General features: G+C 42.1%; 1 protein-coding gene across 3 annotated transcripts in view; it reads right to left on the reverse strand.

The window, feature by feature from the left end:
- Positions 1-20,799, reverse strand: part of cpne2 (copine II) — a 36,993-nt gene extending 16,194 nt beyond the window's left edge. The window contains exons 1-14 of one of the 3 annotated variants that reach the window (XM_020480660.2): positions 20,544-20,799; positions 17,360-17,562; positions 15,436-15,615; positions 15,227-15,301; positions 14,982-15,053; positions 14,555-14,638; positions 14,272-14,361; positions 14,029-14,127; positions 13,452-13,538; positions 12,882-12,941; positions 6,253-6,386; positions 5,920-5,974; positions 5,245-5,296; positions 4,895-5,028 (exon numbers count right to left, since the gene is read on the reverse strand). In XM_020480660.2, coding sequence (XP_020336249.1) covers positions 4,895-5,028; positions 5,245-5,296; positions 5,920-5,974; positions 6,253-6,386; positions 12,882-12,941; positions 13,452-13,538; positions 14,029-14,127; positions 14,272-14,361; positions 14,555-14,638; positions 14,982-15,053; positions 15,227-15,301; positions 15,436-15,615; positions 17,360-17,533 — 1,296 coding nt within the window. In that variant the 5' untranslated portion in view covers positions 17,534-17,562; positions 20,544-20,799. Of the gene's footprint in view, positions 1-4,894; positions 5,029-5,244; positions 5,297-5,919; positions 5,975-6,252; positions 6,387-12,881; positions 12,942-13,451; positions 13,539-14,028; positions 14,128-14,271; positions 14,362-14,554; positions 14,639-14,981; positions 15,054-15,226; positions 15,302-15,435; positions 15,616-17,359; positions 17,563-18,248; positions 18,364-18,553; positions 18,660-20,543 lie in introns of those variants that run through there. The other 2 variants (XM_031822713.1, XM_020480661.2) reach the window with 2 other exon arrangements.
- Between the last annotated feature and the right edge of the window lie 1,979 nt (positions 20,800-22,778).

A 22,778-nucleotide genomic window follows, 5' to 3' on the forward strand; every position in this document is an offset into this window, starting at 1 on the left:
CTCTGTAGTCTTGTCAGTAGTTTCCTCCCACACAAACACAGCAACACACACATGGCTTGGCTATTGTCTGTACTGACTGCTCTCTAGTCATCTCTGTAGTCTTGTCAGTAGTTACCTCCCACACAAACACAGTCCCACAGATATACTTGCTGTTGCGCCCCCTTGCTCCTGCCTGATTCCCGTCAGAAGGGCCACCAGAGCTGGCCTATGTTTGATAGAAGCCCCCGCTCCTGCCTGCTTCCTGTCAGAAGGGCCACCAGAGCTGGCCTATGTTTGATAGAAGCCCCCGCTCCTGCCTGCTTCCCGTCAGAAGGGCCACCAGAGCTGGCCTATGTTTGATAGAAGCCCCCGCTCCTGCCTGCTTCCCGTCAGAAGGGCCACCAGAGCTGGCCTATGTTTGATAGAAGCCCCTGCTCCTGCCTGCTTCCCGTCAGAAGGGCCACCAGAGCTGGCCTATGTTTGATAGAAGCCCCCGCTCCTGCCTGCTTTCCGTCAGAAGGGCCACCAGAGCTGGCCTATGTTTGATAGAAGCCCCCGCTCCTGCCTGCTTCCCGTCAGAAGGGCCACCAGAGCTGGCCTATGTTTGATAGAAGCCCCTGCTCCTGCCTGCTTCCCGTCAGAAGGGCCACCAGAGCTGGCCTATGTTTGATAGAAGCCCCCGCTCCTGCCTGCTTTCCGTCAGAAGGGCCACCAGAGCTGGCCTATGTTTGATAGAAGCCCCCGCTCCTGCCTGCTTCCCGTCAGAAGGGCCACCAGAGCTGGCCTATGTTTGATAGAAGCCCCCGCTCCTGTGGACACTGTGAAGTCTGCTCCTTTAATGTACTTACAGGCACGCTCATTATTGAATCATTATCTAAGAGACAGAGACAGACACAGCTACCACGCTGAAGCGCAGACGTTTTGCACACACTCACACACAGCCAAAATCATTATCAAAGGCAGGGACAGGGACAGACATTTACAGTGCCTAGCAGGTGATTTGCGAGTGCACACATGCACACACCAAGGTATTTATCTCTTCCATTTTTAAAACCTTGTGAAGTGAACACAATAGCTAATTTATCTTGTTTTTACAGTTAATATACCAGCAAATTGCAGTAAAATTCTCCTTGGTCTTTCTCTATTCCTCTCCTATTTCTCTGGGGTGACAGGGTGCAATTAGGGATATAAAGCTCCCAGGAGCCTCTGAAGAATGCTTAATAATAACAAGCTATTACTTGTCAAACCCACATGCTGTGTACATCTGAATGTGAAGCCAGGAAACAGAAGGTCCAATGAGGGGTCTGGGCTGTATTTTCACAATTTTTAGGGTATAAGAATGTTAGCTACTGTATATCCTTAACTTTGCACATTATGTCCTGGTCAGTCTTCCTTCCCTGGAGGAAAATACTCTTTAACAGTCTCATTCTAGTCTGTTAGAGTCTCTTGTGTCTCAGTTGGTAGAGCATGGCGCTTGTAATGTCAGGATTGTGGGTTTGATTCCCAAGGGGGAAAAGTAGTAACATTTATGCACTCACTACTATAAATCCAGAGCATCTGTTAAATGACAAAATGTAAGAGTCACTGGGCTTGTTTGAGTGGTAAGGAGAAAGCAACAGACTGTAGACTAAAGCCGAGGTGGTTTTCCAAAAGCAAGGCTCGGTGCAACATGCCAGCATTGCCATTGTTTATAAAAGTTGCTCTTTAAAATGTTGAAATAAACATGTCTCCAATCCCCATTTCACACATGCATGAACATGAGTGTCACGTTCGTGTGTGTCAAACAAGAACACCCTAATGATTGGTTGTCAATGGAGCCTTACACAATGAAGGTGATGCTCCAGGATGAATTGGTGAAGAGCAACTGTAGAAATGCGCAGACGACTGCAGCCGAAACTTTGACCTTTGATCACATGATTTTTGATCACATGATTTTTGATCACATGACGCACAAGTCTACCATTTCTATCCCCATAATGCAACACACTTTGAAAGACAGTCACCAACGATGGTACCCGACTTGACAAAAGTGATCTCCTCGAACGTGGCCACTGTCACATCCTTACTGTCACACTCTCCAGTGCTGCATCTCTGTCTAGAGTCAGAACCTCTCCTGTAGCAGAGACAGACAGACGGCAACAGAATGGAGCAGAACTCTGGGCCTTCGCCTCATTAGTCATTAAAACCCATGAACAACAAAAGGAAAAGAGGGAACATTTGTTCACTGAATCACCTTCTATAAATAACTAGAATTGAAAGGGGGGTTTTAATAGCTGCTCTCTTCTCCTCTGGGCTGGTAATAAGAGCGATTTTCAAAATGCCTCTGCTGACTTTGAACTGACAACCAGAATCAGAGTTTTGAGGTTCTTTCACACAGCAATTAGGATCTGTTAGTGCTGGATCCAACTCCCAGTCTTACATACCCTGAGTCCAAAATGCACGCACGCACGCACGCACTGACGCACGCACGCACACACACACACACACACACACACACACACACACACACACACACACACACACACACACACACACACACACACACACACACACACACACACACACACACACACACACAGCTTGCTGATAGGCCCGTGTGAACAGCAGTAAGGGGACTCATTATTTTCTAATTACAGCATGCTGAGCAGCTCTGAGGGAAACAAGCCTGTCTGATGGACACAGAAAACAATTATTCGTACAGGGAAGGCTGTCCAATGAGATGGACTCTTTACTCTGTAACTGTTATGACTTTACCAATAAGCTAGAGCCTGTTATGTCTCATTATGCATGAGAGGCAGAATACAGAGCACTATTGTTGTAAAAACAGGCATGAGTACAAAGTGTTTGAATAGGTTGCGTATAGAGTTGATGATGTAGACATCACTCCAGCTATTTCCAATATTGTTAAATATGTTTTTTGATTTGCTTCAGCAAGGGTGAGGGTAAGTTTCCATGGATATGGAATCTTTCTATAAAAAACTCTACCTGGAACAAGAAGACGTCATATAATGGCTCAGTGGTAGGGTACCTGGGAGTAACCAGCAATGTGTAATTGCTGACACAAAAAAAGCAACATTTGGAGAAAAAAATTGGTATGTGGATGAAGGTCATACTTAGGCAAATAAACTATAAAGGGAAATAAATGGCTACAGTTTACACTTTTTTGTAATTTCATGAAATGTTGTTTTAGAAAAGGGGCTTTTTAAAAAAAGTACCTGGGTAAAAGAAGATTATGGCATAGGGTGTTAAAATCCATTTAATCAGTTTTATTTTAAAATTCTTTAGTAAGTAATACTTATAAGCGAAGTCTAGATGTCTTATTTGTATTATTTAAATCAAATATGGGGAGGGGGAATGGCGTTGCACATGTCACCATTAATATCCGCACTATGAGGAGATTTGATGTTAAGTCCCTTGTTTTAACTGACCTGCATATTCATTTTATTTGTTCTTTCTTTGTTGTTCCTTTTCCATACAATCCATTTTGTACAATTACACTAAATATGATTTATATAATGCAAGATTTTCAATCCCAGCAGTCTTTAAATTTACATTCAGGAGCAAAAGGGTTTCAATAGTTGTTTTTAATTCATTCAAAAAATATTAATTAGAATATAATATTGGAATGGAATATAACTAATGACATTAAATAACATTGGAATTGAATAATTCATAATAATAACTTAACTAATTCATTCAGTGTAACATTGGAGGCAACTCTCTTGTGCTCTGCCATTGCACAATTCTAATTTGTACATAGGTCACAAAACAAGCTATCCCCAGTCAAATTGGAGCACAACTCATGAGTCCACCTCCTGCACTGCTCACACCTAATCCATGTCTCCACCTGTGACTGAAAACAAGGGGAGAGATGCCAATTGAAAAGCTCTCTCTTAAAAACATAGCTAGCTACGTATCTAGCTATATGACATAAAATGCAAAAGGCTATAAAGTAACATTAACTCTAAAGCTATCAGTCACTTGTGGACACATTGACAACTGCAATTAAGTTACGTTAGATTTTTTACGTATGTTACGTCAAACTATCTGGTAGTAAGGTTGCTAGCTAGCACTTCTAGCAGCTTATGCTAACTTGCTAGCTGGCTAGCATTTACTGCTAGGGAAGTTTCTAGCTAGAAAGTTAGCATAAACTAGCACTAACTAGGCTAGTCATTGTCTAAATGACTAGTAGAAACACATTCATAACCATAAGTGGGGGGCTTGTTGCCCCCAACACACTCATCCAACATATTACTACTTTTCGAGAAAAAAAATGTCTCTCTAAACAAGTGGATTATTTATCTTAAGGCTTTCCTACTTGTATATTTAAAACAATTATAGATCTAACTTCATTGGAATATATCTACAACTTTTTCAAAATGTAAGAAAATTGTATCAAGTTACCACAAAATCGTTTTGTTGAAATATCTCCAAAAGTTGTGATGACAGAGAATATTTTTTGTTGTTGAGCAAGAGCAGTGGCAGCCAAGGAAAGTGTTGAACAAATTAATTGGTGACATCTTGTGGTCTTAATGTGAAAAGGGGGTGGGGGCAGTTACCCCCTATTACCCTATATACCTCTTCAACCTTGTGAATGTTTAAAGGTTCTGTGACTTCAGGAGCTCTGGGTTACTGTTGGCAAACCACATGATCAGCATGTGCTACCACATCTGGCCCTGGGCAGTGGAACAGTGCTTGTGTTTACTACAAAGTGCACCCGCCTTTAAAGTTAATAAGCATTGGTCATGTGGGGGGATTTACATATAATTTGGAAATGGTAATGTTGACCCATACTAATAACATGAGTCGGATGGACATCTTTAACAGGAAAATGACAGATTCAATCAAATGAAAATGGTTAAGCAATAAAAGAATGAAACTAGAAATCCTAATATTGATAACAAGCAATCCTCACCGCAGCAGTCTCCTGTTGAAGGGCCTGGGTGGCAAAGCGGGCCACATGGGTGATGATGGGGGAGAAGTTGGTGGGGCCGTAGAAACGGATGTGAGGCAGGCAGACAGAGTAGGCCTGGGCAATCCCCTCCACGCCTGACCATAGGAAACAGGAATCACACATGGAAACCAGCACAAACCAGCACCCTCACCAGCAGACAGAGGGCTAAGTATGGTAGTTCTCAAATAAATGAGAAATAACACCCACTCCATGGATAAAGCAAGAAACAAACCATAATAAGTGCAGCCTGCAGTGAGTACATTGTAATAAATTGTTTAACGGGGGTTACAGAAAACATAATAGTTGCTCACCTTGGCAGAAGGGATTGGTGGGGTCAAAGTTGATGGCAAATTCATGAGACACCTGCAGGTACAGGAGACAAAAATAGGTCTCCTCAGGTGCAGAAATTGTACATTGAGAATTTCCAATGGCTGTAAGAGACTGTAGAGGAATGTGGGAGCACTAGAAATATGCATGTCCATTGTATGATTGTAGCAGGTGGGAAAAGCAGTGAATTGTGTGACAAGCATTTTCTCTTCCTCCATTCCCCCTGCTTCACATGATCTGTTCTTTCTTGCTTTCCTCCTCTCCAAATCCATTACATACATTCCCATCCCTGCACTGCCCTTTCATTCCAATTGTTTCAACCTCTCCCTCTCTTCTTCCTCTAGTCCTCTCCGACCACTGATGGATTTAACCTCCCTAAACACTTCCCATAAAGTATCTGAACGCAAGGCTAAATATTCTGTCCATTTCTGTTGCTCAGCCTCCTTATTCAGTTGTCCTTTACATCAGTGCAGTGCCATGGCAACGCAGATGGGATTACAGTTGCATAATTATTGGAATATGCATGTTTTATACATACTCTGGGATGCCGCTGTCTTCCAGTCTCCCTCTTCTCTTTAGCATTACTTTTGGCTCTACGTCTATCATATGTAGTGTGCCGTGAAAACACACCCTCACACGTAGACAGTTTATACACTTACTTTCCAGTCTGGAGGGAGTTGAGCCCCAAATCCCAGAGCAGGAAACATTTTGTCACTGAGGAAGGAGGGCAACAGATTGACAGGGATGAGTAAAAAGCAACTTCATCAGAATTCAACATGCAATTTTTCATTATGGAATTTCTCAAGAAACTCAGATTGGTACTTTATCAGAAACAATGAGTGACAAAGAATATGACTGAGTAGACAGCATTAGAAGAGTTGAAGGGACCTTTTAGTGACTTATGACTGTGATGTATAAAATATAATACTTTATTTATCTGTGATTTGATCATATTGAGTCCTGTTATTACTGTTTACACTAATGGGACTCACGTGTCATAGTCCTGGATGATCTGGCCCACAGCCAGGATGGCGGACAAGTACTCATTGCTGCCCAGAGGGTTGATGAAGTGAAGAGAGGAGGCCTCCCGAGGGTTCCCATTAGACGCTGTGAAATCAATGCCAACCTACAGGAATAGCAAGACAGGAGACAGACATGCTCACAAACACAAACAAAGCCTATAAATCAGCTTAAATATGAACAAAGGTGTGGAGCATATAAAAAGAATCCAGTGAATCCTACAGAGCCTTATTTCAGGATCCTGTCCTCGGGCAAAGATGGTTACAATATAAACATGGTAATTAACTCAAAGATTTCAACAAGCCCTCCCAAGCCCACATCTTCATTCAGTCCATGCTAACGCCTTTAACCAACAATCCTATCAAAGAGCATGGCTTCTACTCAGATCTCCTCCAGTTCCTACCAAAGTTGTGGCTGATAACTGGACAGCCTCTATTAGACAATAAATGGACAAGGTGAGGAGAGAGAAAGAGAGAGAGAGAAAGAGAGAGAGAAAGAGAGGGTGAGAAAGACAGAAAGAGAGGGAAAGGGAGAGAGAGATGCGATCTGACAGAATCAGGGTGCCACTTCATATGCCCAATCCCCTGCATCTCAATCAAGCCCTAGGCAATGTGATGAGTGTGCTGCTACTCTGCATGAGCAGGGAACTGACTCAAATCTTTAGCTTTATCTCAATTTAGTCCAGATGAATGACCATGTTTCTTAACCATACCTTTAACTCTGGGTACAGGGTTCTGAAAGGGCTGGCCGGTGCTGTGATAACAACCTAATGTACAATCAGATGACCTCATGAATGACTACAAGTCTTAACACTGGTCTACTAAGCACCACTCCACACCGCAGGTCTGACCTCTAGGCTAGTTTGACAAATACTCTAAAGCTGCTTTTAATACAATGCTATACTACTGTGTTATATAGTCAATATGTTTTCCCATGCAACTACTGCAAACATTGTAGTCTCTAGTTCCAGTCTATATATGAGCAGGGTTCTCATCTGCATCTCTGTAGAGAAGATTTCCCCTCTAACAGATTAGGATTAGGTGCATGCTGAATCTGATTGAATGCAGTGGAACAGAGAGAGAGAACATCTTTCTCTGTGAGACAAATCAAAGAACTCTGACAAAAGACAGCAGATTAAGAGAACTGCAGGATGCACCTTTGAGGATTTAGATTCACATTCTTTCTCAGACACCGATCTTGACTGAATTATAACATGCAGGGGTGAACTCTTTAAATAATTTAAATTATCATATTGGATAAAGGTAGATGATTAAGGTGTTACTACTGGTGTTTTGAATATATATTTTTAATACAAATAGAATTGTCCCAGTATAAATTGTAGTACCTCCTCTTTTAAAATGGGAAACATTTAGTAAAACTGTCAGGATTCATTTCAAATGTCCTGTCTAGCAGCTAGGGTTTTAGAAAATGTCAACTAAAAGGACAAAAACATTATGGATACATTAAAAACACAAAAGCCAAACCATGGAGATAGTCTCCAGTCATGTTCCTATTATTGTTTTCAGTCTCTCCCTCTTTTATTCCTGCAAAGACATAGTCTGGCTTCGGCACAAATCACAGTAACTATGGCAACACAAATGTTCCATTTGCTTTAAACATTTTTCTGACAATAACACGGGGAGAAAATCATTTCTTGAACAGGACCACACATAGAGCCTGCTAATCAGAACAATGTCTGTGGTCCACAACCACATAAATAAACACATCTGGTCACAGACAAGTAACTAAAGAGGTGTGGCAGAACAAAACATTAATGGAAAGTTAATGTTGCCATTCAGGGAATAATAAAATACAGGTGATTTTTGCTGAGAAAATAGGAAAATAGATCATGCACATATTTTGGCACCACAAAGGGAACAGATCCTCCGAGTATTTCACGCTAGCATGGATACGTAAATGGTGGTAGACAATGTTTCAGCACAATTGGAGATAACTACACTGGCTGGCCAATAATAGAGCTCTGACCCAAAGGTGTGACATCACCAGGGACGCACAATGTTTCTCTCATCAGCCTGAGCCAAAAATAGACAATATGTACTCAATGACGATTTTCTCCTACTTGTCACATTCTGACATTAGTTATTTTATTATGTCTTTGTTTTAGTATGGTCAGGGCGTGAGTTGGGTGGGTCGACTATGTTCGTTTTTCTATGATTTGCTATATCTGTGTTTGGCCTGGTATGGTTCTCAATCAGAGGCAGCTCTCAATCGTTGTCCCTGATTGAGAACCATATTTAGGGAGCCTGTTTTCTATTATGTTTTGTGGGTGATTATTTTCTGTTTAGTGTGTGTTGCACCTGACGGAGCTGTTTCGTTTGTTCTCTTTTGTTACTTTGTATTTAGTGTTCAGTTCAGTTTATTAAAAGGATGAACACTTACCACGCTGTGCATTGGTCTGACATTTCTTACTCCTCGTCAGAGGAGGACGAAGACGAACGTTACACTACTATGGAGAAATCTGAACCTACAAGATCTTAATTTGACCAGTTTCTCACAGCAGGAAAATAATCCTTCAGCAACAGGAAATTTTAAATGTTGTGTGGATTATACATTTATAGTTAGGGCAAATCAAGTCTGACATTTTAAAATGGAAATTATAAACTTTGGAAGCCTTTTTAAACCTTGAACATCCTACACCTGTACCATGTTTCCAAAGATGCACAGTACTATAGTGTGCATTCAATGAATGAAGTAACATATGCAAGTGTGTTTGTTTTTGTTGTTGGTGTATGTCAAAAAATAAACTAAAATTGTATTTGTCACATGGCGCCCATGCTTCGTAAGCAACAGGTGTGGACTAACAGTGAAATGGTTACCCACGAGCCTTTCCTGACAATGCAGAGACAAAGAAATAGAGAAATAATAGAACAATAAAACATGTAATAGTAATAATAGACACACAATGAGTAACAATAACTTGGCTATATACAAGTTAGTGCAAAAAGGGTCAATGCAGATAGTTAAGAAATAGCTACCTGGACTAAGTATTAAGCAGGTTTGTAGCTTGGGGGTAGAAGCTGTTCAGGGTCCTGTTGGTTACAGACTTGTCGTACCACATCGGTACCACTTGCCATGCAGTACTGGGTCGTACGCACTACCCTCTGTAGCGCCTTACAGTTGATGCCAAGCACTCTGAGGAACCTGAAGCTCTCAACGTGCTCCACTACAGCCCCGCCAATGTTAATGGGGGTGTGCTGGGCCCTCCATTTCCTTTAGTCCACGATCAGCTTCTTTGTCTTGCTGATGTTGAGGGAGAGGTTGTTGTACTGGCACCTCACTGCCAGGTCTCTGAACTCCTCCCTTTAGGCTGTCTCATCACTGTCTAATCGTCAACAGTGATTAGGCCTGGGTGCAGTCGTGGGTGAACAGGGAGTACAGGAGGCACTGGCGTACCCGACAGCCCGTGGAAGGCGGAGGGGCTCACGAGTTCTGGGGGCCAATGTGCCTTTCACAGATGTCTATTTTTTATTAATTTCATAAATCATTTTGACAGTAACCCTCCAAAAAGTAATTCATACACATTTCCATAAGTAAGTGTTTGTTTCTTCAGGAATGTGACTAAAAAAAGTGATATATAAAAAACAAAGTATGCGGGGGATGCTTTTATTTATTTATTTAAATTACCTTTATTTAATAGGCAAGTCAATTAAGAACAAATTCTTATTTACAACGACGGCCTACCCCGGCCAAATCCGGACGATGCTGGGCCACCCCATGGGACTCACAATCATGGCGGATGTGATACAGCCTGGACAAATCAGTGGACAAATGCCACAGTCAAGGCTATGACGGAGCCAGTATAGTGAGTGGAGCTTACTCAGGTGTTCAAAAGTGCATATCATCTCTCTGCAGAAGAGACACACCGTTCTGTAACATCTTTAATTGAGCCTCTCATTCTCCTCAATTGCCGGCCTAAATACATTACGGAAAGAGTTTAACAGTATAGGAAGCAGTTGAAACAGTTCTTGAGGGAAAAAGAACAACAAAAAAAGCTGTTTGCGATTTCGTTCATACTGGTGAACCGGTGTTTGAGTTTAGTGGTTGCAATATCAACAGTCCCTTATCTCTGGTCTATCTTGGCTTGCATCATTCAAGACTACGTTTAAATTGTGTGCAGCGCAACGGACATATAATGCACAATATCTCAGGAAAGACTGTGGGTTGTCAATACAGAAAACAGTCAGGCCCCCAACCTGGACTACAGGCCGTGGGGAAAGCATTTGCACACAAAACACCAGGGGAGACTCTCAAATGGAATTGAATTTACCTTGAATATTGCAGCCCATTTGTGTAGGCTATCAGCTAGACAAAACCCGTTCAACGATAAATAGTGTCTGAATTTATCCTCAAGTCCACTACTTTTTTTCTCATTGTTTGGCTATTTAATGTGTACATTTTTATAAAACGTTTCTAAGTAGCAGCTAAATACGGTACATAGCTATAGACAGTACACTGCATAATGAAACAATCCCTAGTAAGCTAGTGTTTTGAGCGTGGACTGAATTATTATTTGGCATTAATAGACTGGTTTTACGCACAACTTTCTATCCAAGCTGGGAGAGAGCGCGAGGACAGCTCATGTCATGCAGATTCAGGTAGCCTATAGAGGACAGTTGAATATATTTTTAAAAATGTATGCTGTTGCATCTAACATTTATTTACAATCTGCAATGTTCGAATATCCAACATTAATTACTGAACAAGTCAGCCAGCAGTCTAAAATGCCAGCATTGCAACACCGTGTATAGCTTCGTGAAATGTTAGGCATAAGAAAAGTATGATCAAATAGGCCTACCAATAAGCATGTATCCTTTAGTTAAAGCTAAGCTAAGCCCTGGCACCACAGAAAGCATATCATCGATTCGATAGGTATGAAGCCGCATAGACATGTCTAAATTTCAGCACCATGGACAGAGATCGGTAATCTATACTTCAACCTTGTGGAGGCCCAGAGAAACTGCGTTACGCTAGTGACAGGAGGGGACTAAGCACCCACTCCTGAGGGGCCCCCATGTTGAGGGTCAGCGTGGTTGACGTGTTGATGCCTAACCTCACCACCTGGGGGCGTCAGGTCCAGGATCTAGTTGGAGTAGTTGCAGAGGGAGGTGTTCAGTCTCAGGGTCCTTAGCATAGTGATGAGCTTGGAGGGTACTATGGTGTTGAACACTGAGCTGTTGTCAATGAACAACATCCTCACGTACTGTAGGTGTTTCTTTTGTCCAGTTGGGAAAGGGCAGTGTGGAGAGCAGTAGAGATTGCGTTATCTGTGGATCTGTTGGGGCAGTATGTGAATTGTCGTGGGTCCAGGGTGTCTGGGATGATGGTGTTGATGTGAGTCATGAGCAGCCTTTCAAAGCACTTAATGGCTACAGATGTGAATGTTATAGGGCGATAATCATTTAGGCAGGTTACCTTGGCGTTCTTGGGCACAGGGATGGTGGTCCGCTTCAAAGATGTAGGTATTACAGACTGGTCAGGGAGATGTTGAAAATGTCTGTGACGACACTTGCCAGCTGGTCAGCACATGCTCTGAGTGCGCATACTGGTAATTCGACATGCCCTTCGGCCTTGTAAATGTTAACCTGTTTAAAGGTCTTGCTCACACGGCTATGGAGAGCGTGATCACACAGTCATCTGGAATAGCTGGTGCACTCACGCACGATTTAGTGTTGCTTGCCTCGAAGCGAGCATAGAAGGCATTTTTAGCTCGACTGGTAGACTCGCGTCACTCGGCAGCTCATGACTGGGTTTCCTTTTGTAATCCGTGATATTTTTGAAGCCCTGCCACATCTGACGAGCATCAGAGCCGGTGTAGTAGGATTCGATCTTAGTCCTGTATTGACACTTTGCCTGTTTGATGGTTTGTCAGAGGGCATAGCGAGATATCTTATAAGAGTCCGGGTTAGTGTCCAGCTCCTTTGAAGCAGCAGCTCTAGCCTTCAGCCCCGGTGCGGATGTTGCTTGTAATCCATGGCTTCTGGTTTGGATATGTACGTACAGTCACTGTGGGGACGACGTCATCAATGCACATATTAATAAAGCCGGTGACTGATGTGGTAAACTCCTCAATGCCACCAGATGAGTTCTGGAACATATTCCAGTCAGTGCTAGCGAAAGTCCTGTAGATTAGCATTGGACCACTTCCATATTGAGAGAGTCACTGATACTTCCTGTTTGAGATTTTGCTTGTAAGCAGGAATCAGGAGGATAGATTTTCCAAATGGAAGGTGAGGGAGAGCTTTGTATGCATCTCTGTTTGTGGAGTAAAGGTGATCTAGAGTTTTTAGCCTCTAGTTGCACAGGTGACATGCTGGTAGAAATGAGATAAAACGGATTTCAGTTTTCCTGCATTAAATAACCGGCCACTAGGAGAGTGAGAGTACAGGGTCAGAGTTTACAGGTAGCGAGTGGGAGTAAAGGGTCAGAGTTTACAGGTAGAGAGTGGGAATACAGGGTCAGAGATTATAGGTAGAGCATTAGAGTACAGGGTCAGAGTCTACAGGTAGAAAGTGGTAGTACATGGTCAGAGTTTACAGGTAGAACGTAGGAGACACATTGAGGTAAATGATGACATACTCACAGTGAACATGATTTGGCATCCACCTAAAATATAGTCCAGGAAGGTATAGTCCCTTTCAACCTGAGGAGACAGTATTCAAAGATTATTCTAACTCTGCTCATACCATTCCATCCATACTGTAGCAAGTTCAAAAGATTTTTCCTATAGATAAATAATTGGAGAAGGCACGGAAGTGGCACTTTGATAGGATTGAGTAGTCTCCATACTCAGTAATTGGCTGCCTGAACAAAGGTGATTACTGCAGGCAGCCCCTGGTTGACTGTGTGAGACTGACAGGTGTTTTGTGCTGATATTAATAAATACATTTAATAGCGATTTGAGCCATTACTCTAATCCCTGCCTGCAGCAAAACCAAAATTACAGGCATTTTGTTTGTAATAAAAAAAATATTATGAAGGAAGGTCATTAGCTGTGTGCATAAGGCTTTAATGTGCATTCATAATTTAATTAAAAGGCAGTCTCCTTTTAGACTTAATATGCATTTTGCAGTTGCCGTAGTGGGTTGACTAATTAGTCATTAAGAGGGATAGTGTACACTATATCTATTAGACTCTATGTGTTTTGGTTCACCTTGCATGACTTCAGAATGATGATTCCAGAGTTTTTGTAGCTCTTTTTCTTCTTCTGTTTCTTGGGATTAATGCATTCAAATTCAGTCTGGAGCAGAAGAACACAGAGTAAGAAACTACCACTGGGACCCCTCTGCACATCCACACAATGTACACTCTTTCTCACATCGGCTGTATTTGCATTTCTGCCATTAGCTAATGACACAAGGTTTTCAACAGGAAGTCAGGAGTCAAAAACGTAAGTCAAATACAGAGCTGTTCCTATACTTCTCTCTCCAGGTGTGGCCGGGCTGTAAAATAAAGCATAACCCAACATGTATTAACGAGGTTAAAAACAAGGCGTAAATAAGCTCTTGTGAATATCCAAATGAACAGGTGTCTTCCATTCAGAAATGGTGACCTGTGTTAACTGCTGTGTTAACTGCAGTGTCTTAAGTGAGTCATCCACTCACAGTGTGGAGAACACTGAGAGTTGAGACAATGTAAAAATTGTGTTTGATCCACATCACAGCATGACTAAAGCATGCAGAACAAACCCCCATAGATAAACTGGAGTAGCTCTCAAATCCATCCCTCACCTCCAGTGAATTTTGGGCTTCACTCATCTTGTTGACAGTGGTCTGAAACTCTCCAATGAAGTCATGGCCTCCATCGTTGTCGTAATCATAGCACAGTACCTAAAATACGAGACAACATACAGTAATACCACAATAAATAACTTCTTAAAATGTATTTGGCTATCTACATACTGTATCTAAAGGGGATTCTATTTTCATACCATCGCCCTCAGATGAATGCACATGTCGATAAACCTTACTCACCTTGATGCTCCTGTCCACGTCCCCGTTACAGAGGGAGATGAGTGGTACTGTGAAGGGCTTCCACACCGGGTCCAGAGTGTTCTTTATCACCTGCAGCACAAAAACAGGTACAGTGAGAACACTTCTTCCATGTTACTTGGAATACAGAACTCAGAAGCAAATCCAAGCCTATCCAGTTACTGTTGTCAGCAGGTGGTAAGACACCTTGTTTAGTGATAGAACACACTCAGTTCTACAGTATTGACATTTAAATAGTTTAAACAGCCACCCCTGACCAACTCACCTCTGTCCTGTGGACTAACATCCATTTCCCATCATCTCCTTGCTTATGGAACTCTAGGTAGGGGTCTGATTTACCAAAGAAATCCTACAAAACAAAACAATCTGTTTTGACTATGGCCCACAAAGCTGCCAGCATACCACTATAAAAATACAAATACAATTGTGTGAACTAACTCACTTGACTGTTTTTCCCTCTTACTATCTCTGACTTTGCAACTTTGAGGGAAAATGTACATACTATGATTGTGATATGTGGTTGTCCCACCTAGCTAGCTTAAGATGAATGCACTAATTAAAGTAGCTCTGGATAAGAGCATCTGCTAAATGACTCAAATGGAAAATATAAATGGAAAAAATATTATTGTTGTTCCAAATATTAAGTAAGAACCTTTTAACAGAGATGATAATATAGTAGCAGTAACTCTTACCTTCTTGTCAAGCTTTCTCCCACACAATGTCAATGTGATTATTCTATTGTCTGACAGTTCCAGCGCAGTTATCTGCATACAAGACAAACTGTTACTGTGTGTGTGTGTGTGTGTGTGTGTGTGTGTGTGTGTGTGTGTGTGTGTGTGTGTGTGTGTGTGTGTGTGTGTGTGTGTGTGTGTATGGACATGTTTATGGTTCTTGGATTTCTTTGTGGGAATGAGGTATATAAGCATGATGTTCTCACTGTGATGGTTCCCTTCCCAGCTGGCTTGCTATTGGCCAAGGTTAGTGGTCGGTGAAGTTTCTTATTGGACACAATCTAAAGGTCACAGACCAGAGAGAGAAGTGAGTGAGGGGTGAAATGCCCAACTGCAGATAAACATAAGCAAGTGATAAACAGATGCAGAAAGGGGTCACAGACAGACTCCAAGAACAGTGTGTCATGTAGCATACCACCCCCAGTGTACAGATGTACTCTCCCAGGAAGTCATGCTCATACAGCTGGCTGCTGCACTTGTCCTCATCAAACAGGGCAAACTTGAGCTTCTGGACCTCCTCAAAATGGTAGTCCACCTTAAACTTCACCCCAAACACTGGATTCAGGTTATTCACTGCAGTCTCTGTTCGGCCAATCTGAAAATAATACACAGGAATACACTATGTTTTTCTCAAACAAGTACTGTACTCACACACAACCACCGCACACACACAGCGGAGGTGGAGGGTGGACATGTGGGGGTGTTGAAGGTTGATAAGGTCTTGTTCATGTGAAAGATAAAACCAGGTGGTGGTGACTAACACAGTGTATGTCTGACTCAGACTGATAGAAGATGTACACATACTCATCACCCCCTCTTGTTCTCCCATCGCTGAGCCTAGAGCAGAGCAGACTGTATATGTTTCTTCTCTGCTTTGTCTGTTTGACTGGAACCCCGAGTCTCTGTGTCTCTCCCCGCACCTTCTGATTGTTACCCCCTCCCCTTTCTGTGTTATCACACGTCCCTCTTTACCCCCACAGAACAGATGGCCACTCCACCCAGAGTGAACCCCTCTCTCACGCCTAGATGGACAGGGAGAAAAACCCTTCACTCCTCAATGCCTGCTCTGCCGTGTGTTTTCTGGCTGTGTGTGTATTGTTTTGTGTTTCATATGCAGTAGCTTTCATCATGATCCAAAGAGAAACCATTGTGAGGATTACTATTTTACACCTCTGGGATAACACACACGTACTTTTTATACATAGTCTACCCGTTTTCAAAACCCACTGTGTATATTCCATGTCCCTTCCCTGTTTGCCTGTTAGTTCCATTCCACATTTCTCTTTCCACACATTAAGAACATCATGATTCCTTTGTTTCCATCCACGTTTCCATGGTTACTGCAGCAACCGCTATGCTGGTTTCATGTTGGAGCCTGCCCTGTTGACCGACAGCTCAGGCCTGCAGGAACACACTCAGCCTGCCTCAACAGAACACTACCCAGGCAGGCAGGCAGGCATGTTTTTCCCTGGCACTGAGAGGGTACCCCGAGCGCACACAAACAAACACACACACACACACACACACACACACACACACACACACAGTCATGAGCCCTGCCTAGTTCTACAATTTCTCTTCTTATAATGTGATTTTAAACCTAACCCTAACCACACTGCTAACCCTAACCACACTGCTAACCCTAACCACACTGCTAACCCTAACCACACTGCTAACCCTAACCTTAAATTAAGGCCAAAAAGCTTCTTTTTTTCATGCATTTTTACAATATAGCCAATTTTGACTTTGTAACTGTGTTAGGCAACACGGCTTCAGACAGCTGTGGATGAATGTTTCTCCATAGTATATTGATAGGTGCAGAAAGGTGGATGGCAGGGTAGCCTAGTGGTTAGAGCATTGGGCTAGTAACTGAAAGGTTGCAATTTCAAATCCCCAAGGTACAAATCTGTTGTTCTGCCCCTGAACAAGACAGTTAACCCACTGTTCCTAGGCCATCATTGAAAATGAGAATTTGTTCTTAACTGACTTGCCTAGTTAAATAAAGGTAAAAAAAAAAAAATCCCTGGTTTATACAGAACACACAGTGTTATTGCAAACTTGACAAGTGATAAAACATTGAGAGCATTCAACAGTGAGAGGAAATTTCTTCGTAATGTTTATTTCACCCTCTTTCATTTTTAACTCTCTCTTTTAGAGAGTATCATCTTTGTTCCAACTTTCATCATAACCACAAATTCTTCATATTTTTTAAAACCTTTATACAACCCTCCAGTCAGTCACCCATTCCTTCTACTTTTCCAGCAACCATTTCCCTCATCTCGCCATGAATCATTATTCATCCACCCATGTCCACCCATGTCCACCCCTCCCCACATCACCTCAATCCAGCTGCTGTCCACCTCATTGAATAGCACACAGAAGGGGTCTGACTTGGAGGTCACATCTCTGTCCAGCAGGTTGCCGCAGCACACAGACAGCTCCACCCTGGTGATGCAGTGCTGGGGACTCACGGTTGGCCCAGAGTCGGGCCCCGTGCCTAGCGTGTAGGCCATGCCGGCAGGATTGTCAGACCTCCCACAGCCTGGGAACATACACAGCAAAGAGAAACAGCACTATGAATGACATTACTGTAGCACTGAGCGTTCTGTAGACTCATAGATTCAAAATAAGGTAGAGAGACTGACAAAAACATGGGGATCCTTAATGCAGGGTGGTTAATGACAGAACATTTGAGACCTACAGAGACCTCATATTCCATATTCAATAGAACATAAAAATGTAATTTTATCCATGTGCAGTATCCAGAGAGTTGCCGAAATCAATTCAGCTGCAAGAAAAACAAAGGTCAGGGCCACACACAGAATAATTTATCTAGTACAGTGGTCCATCATGTGTCATATGAGAGAATAACTAATGAGATCTGTACTCTGTCAAACATTCATGCACAGGTAATGTAATTTGTAAGGACATGATGAGTATGGTGAGAGCTCTTGTTGCTAAGATACTGATGTGCCATTGTGGAAGACCCTCCTTCCACTGCTAGTGGAACCAGAAAATAGGTTATATTCCCTAGAGATCACAGATGTGCAACTGCATATGTTATAGCATCATTTATTAACTTAAGTAATTCAATATAAGGTTATAATAAAACCACTGTAAATACAACTAAAACCAAAATGATTATTTACCTACATTGTCATTTTCTGATATGGTTAATGGACTTTTTTATATAAGCACTATAGATGAGGCTCTCGATGAAGCTCTTACCATATGAAGGTCTTCCGTTACCAATAATTAGCTTCAACCAAAGCAAATGGAAAAAGTGTACAAAGGGAGCATACGGACGTGTTCCGTCACACAAACACACACATCACACACTGCCAACCAAATCATAATTCATCTTCATGGATGTACGTATGCGCAAGCAAGTGCGCAAAAGTAAAGTATCATATTCTCATTCGCTTGTATAATGTAAACGGTTAAATGTTGTTTTGGTATCCGTAAAAATATTATACTGAAGACATCAGCATAGTATTGCTCACATACCTAAAGTAAAAAGGGGGATAACTCACCCCATATCCCTAAACAGCCCCTCAGGTTCAGTCCATCCAACATTACAGTCACTGGAGTGACTAAAACACTCTTCACACCTAAGGCAAAGCTTTGGCCATATATACCCTGACCATAAGGGCCATTTTTAGCATAATAGACACATTCTGTTTGTTCACTTCTGATGGCTGATGATGTCATGGAAAACTTGTATTGTTACCAAATCAACAGCATAATCATCCTTATCCTTATACAAACAGAGAGATCGACAATCCAAACACACACACACACACTCACACACACACACACACACACACACACCAACAACCCCTTATCGCTCAAACTGGAAACTGTGCCTCACTCACCTTAATAGCACAGTAAACACAACGTACATGGTCATTTACTCTAACACTCTAATTACCTGTCTGCCCTGGTGTATGCTGACAAGTGGCAGAAATTGAGCATTTTCTGTCCCAGGGTACAATAAGCATATTTGTGGGGAATAGGGGAATGGGGCAATACTATGCAGTGTTTTCCCTAGGAATTTTCCCAGGGTACAATAAGCATATTTGTGGGGAATAGGGGAATGGGGCAATACTATGCAGTGTTTTCCCCAGGAATTTTTTCAGCAGTGGTGGTAACGGTAACGGGTTGGGAGGGGGGGGGGGCTGCATTGCTACTAGCATTAATACAATGACATGCTAGCTGTTCCCATAGACTTCCAGTTATTGAGCCAAAGCGCATCTCGCTTTTAAATGGATGCTGGGGAAACATGTAGGGGGAAAATATAGGGGAAACATTTTTTTAAGGAAGCCTAGAACTGTGAGTGATTGGAATGTCAAAAGACAATGCCACATACTGTTTGTGTATTGAAGTTCAAATAGGAACTTTGATAGTTTACCCTCTTAGTTAGAATTATTTTAATGTCCGTCGCTGAATACGCAATTATATAATCACATACCGAAAACTGAGTTGAATACAGTAGGCAACCTTAAAGACTGGCGATCTGTGAGTTACAGACCCAGGTCACCACCCTCAGTGTCATGTTGTCTTCCTGTCTGTGTGGCAGAGGAAGTGGCCTCCCCACAGGTAAATACAGGGCTGGTTGTCTGCAAACCTAAAGTCCCCCCCCCAGATGCCCCTTGGGCAACCTTTTCTCAGACCATTCATTCAGATGGTAAAAATATTCAATTGGCTCTTGTGCCAGTAATAATGCTACATGTGCAAATGGTCCAGGCTAAATCAACACATAAGCTGTGAGAAATATGCATAGATTGCTATTTATCAAGATTATTATCTATCAAGACCATTTTCAACCCATGATGTAAATTGAATTCCCATCTTCACTAATCTCAGTGCTTTAAGGACCAGGCTGACTGCATCATCTGCTCTACTGTGAGAGCGCAAATGTCACTGGAGAATACTTATGAGGGTGGGTGAGAAGGGAACAGAGTTTCTCCACCTTTGATGGTGGCGTACAATAGAAATTGTATAGATTTCAGAATATATTTTAACAACCAAAAAATCCAGAGAGAGATGGAGCAATGCAGAGAGCAAGAGACCAGTTGAGATAAGCTACGTCCCCATTTTAATAGACTGACAGGAGAGAACCAGAGAAGTAAAGACATCTCTGAGAAGACTGTGACATCTCTGCTTTAGAGCTAGTGACAACTGTCTCTGTTTACTCTTGTGCTTGACAGCTTGAGCTTTGTGAGGGTTTTCTGTAGATCTGTATGTGACACAAACATTATGTTCACAACCTCTGACATATCTTGTATGCAACCCTAAATATTTACATCAGTTTACAGTTTCAGAAGTAGTACATTGAGAATTACAATATATCAATATCCCAAATTCACTGGTAATATTGGAATTTGCAGCACACCTTTGAACACCTTGCATTTTAATTTCAGTCATGAATTTACTTAATGTACATATTTCCAGACATAATATGCATACCGTTAATAGCATATGACAAAAATACACTGCCCAAGAGCCCCAATATTCACTTACCTTTTAATAAACGTGATTTAAGTACTACTCTACCCACTTCTCTTCTCTGAAGATTCCTTATTTCTTGATAGCTCAAACACTTTTCTCCCTATGCACAAATTGAAGTTATTTTCATGATGTCAAAAAATATCACCAGGGGAAAACAAATTGTTGTAGTTCGCCACGGGGGCAGGTCATTCTGCGCTGTGACAGTCTCTAGCCGAGTGGTGTAGAGGAGCGATACTAGTAGTCGCGCATTGCTCTGAACTCCGCCCGAATCACACGCGCTCTATTCTGGGATAATTGCCTTCAGCAAAATGAAAATATAAATGCTCTGGTTTGGTAATACATAGACTAAGCTACATATTTTCTTAACATATAGGCTTTCTGTGAAATCAGGTATCACTCAAATAGGGACAAATTCTTTACATCTCAGTGCCAATATGTTTGACACAGAAGTACAGTATATTACATCACATGACATAGGTCACTCAACTTTTTGTTGGGGTGGTGGGAGAATATACCCCAGTGCTTGATTGAATCTGGTGCACTGCTGTCTCATTTGCCAAAACACTCTGTCAGTCTAAATTTACAAGGTACAATATAGTCAACAGCTCATCATTTACATCAGTGAGTATTGGTTATTTTGTCAAATAAAGACAAAAAAAATATTAATTGTGTAAACATTTCAAATGGAGATGACTGGAGGTTATTTTTTCTTGATTCAGAATAGAACCTTATATTGTGAAATTGTATTGCCATCTAGAGGTAAGTTCAGATAAAGAAAATCACTATTTACATAGCATAGAATATGAAGAAGAAGACTTGTCTCAGACTTTATTAGACCAGTGCATGTCATAAAACATCAAAATGGACATTACAAAAACAAGTAAACAAGAAATGACACACAAAACAAAACACAAGTGTAAGGAATAAATTAGCAGATCAAATCAAATCAAATTTATATAGCCCTTCGTACATCAGCTGATATCTCAAAGTGCTGTACAGAAACCCAGCCTAAAGCCCCAAACAGCAAGCAATGCAGGTGTAGAAGCACGGTGGCTAGGAAAAACTCCCTAGAAAGGCTAAAACCTAGGAAGAAACCTAGAGAGGAACCAGGCTATGTGGGGTGGCCAGTCCTCTTCTGGCTGTGCCGGGTGGAGATTATAACAGAACATTGCCAAGATGTTCAAATGTTCATAAATGACCAGCATGTTCGAATAATAATAATACGGCAGAACAGTTGAAACTGGAGCAGCAGCACGGCCAGGTGGATTGGGACAGCAAGGAGTCATCATGTCAGGTAGTCCTGGGGCATGGTCCTAGGGCTCAGGTCCTTGTCAGCTCGGGGATGGGAGAACCTTCCTGAAGGACAATCATCTCTGCAGCACTCCACCAAGCAGGCCTTTATGGTAGAGTGGCCAGACGGAAGCCACTCCTCAGTAAAAGGCACATGACAGCCCACTTAGAGTACGCCAAAAGGCACCTAAAGGACTCTCACCATAAGAAACAAGATTCTCTGGCCTGAATGACAAGGGTCAGGCCTGGAGAAACCTGGCACCATCCCTATGGTGAAGCATGGTGGTGGCAGCATCAAGCTGTGGGGACTAGTCAGGGTTGAGGGAAAGAGGAATGGAGCAAAGTACAGAGAGATCCTTGATGAAAACCTGCTCCAGAGCGCTCAGGACCTCAGACTGGGGCGAAGGTTCACCTTCCAACAGGACAATGACCCTAAGCACACAGCAAAGACAATGCAGGAGTGGCTTCAGGACAAGTCTCTGAATGTCCTTGACTGGCCCAGACAGAGCTTGGACTTGAACTGGATCAAACATCTCTGGAGAGACCTGAACATTTAAAAATTGTATTTTTTTTAAATTTCACCAACCAGGTCAGCCAGTTGAGAACAAGTTCTCATTTACAACTGCGGCCTGGCCAAGATAAAGCAAGGCAGTGCGACAAAAACAATAACACAGAGTTACACATAAACAAATGTCAAGTCAATAACACAACATAAAGATCTATGTATAGTGTGTGCAAATGTAGAAGAATAGTTGTGCAGCGACGCTCCCTATCAAATCTGACAGAGTTTGAGAGGATCTGCAGAGTAGAATGGGAGAAACACTCCAAATACAGGTGTTCCAAGCTTGTAGCGTCATACCCAAGAAGACTCTAGGCTGTAATAGCTTCCAAAGGTGCTTCAACAAAATACTGAGTAAAGGGTCTGAATACTTATGTAAATGTGATATTGCTTTGTCA

Source organism: Oncorhynchus kisutch, linkage group LG4 (assembly GCF_002021735.2).
Source record: "Oncorhynchus kisutch isolate 150728-3 linkage group LG4, Okis_V2, whole genome shotgun sequence".
Classification (NCBI taxonomy): Eukaryota; Metazoa; Chordata; class Actinopteri; order Salmoniformes; family Salmonidae; genus Oncorhynchus; species Oncorhynchus kisutch.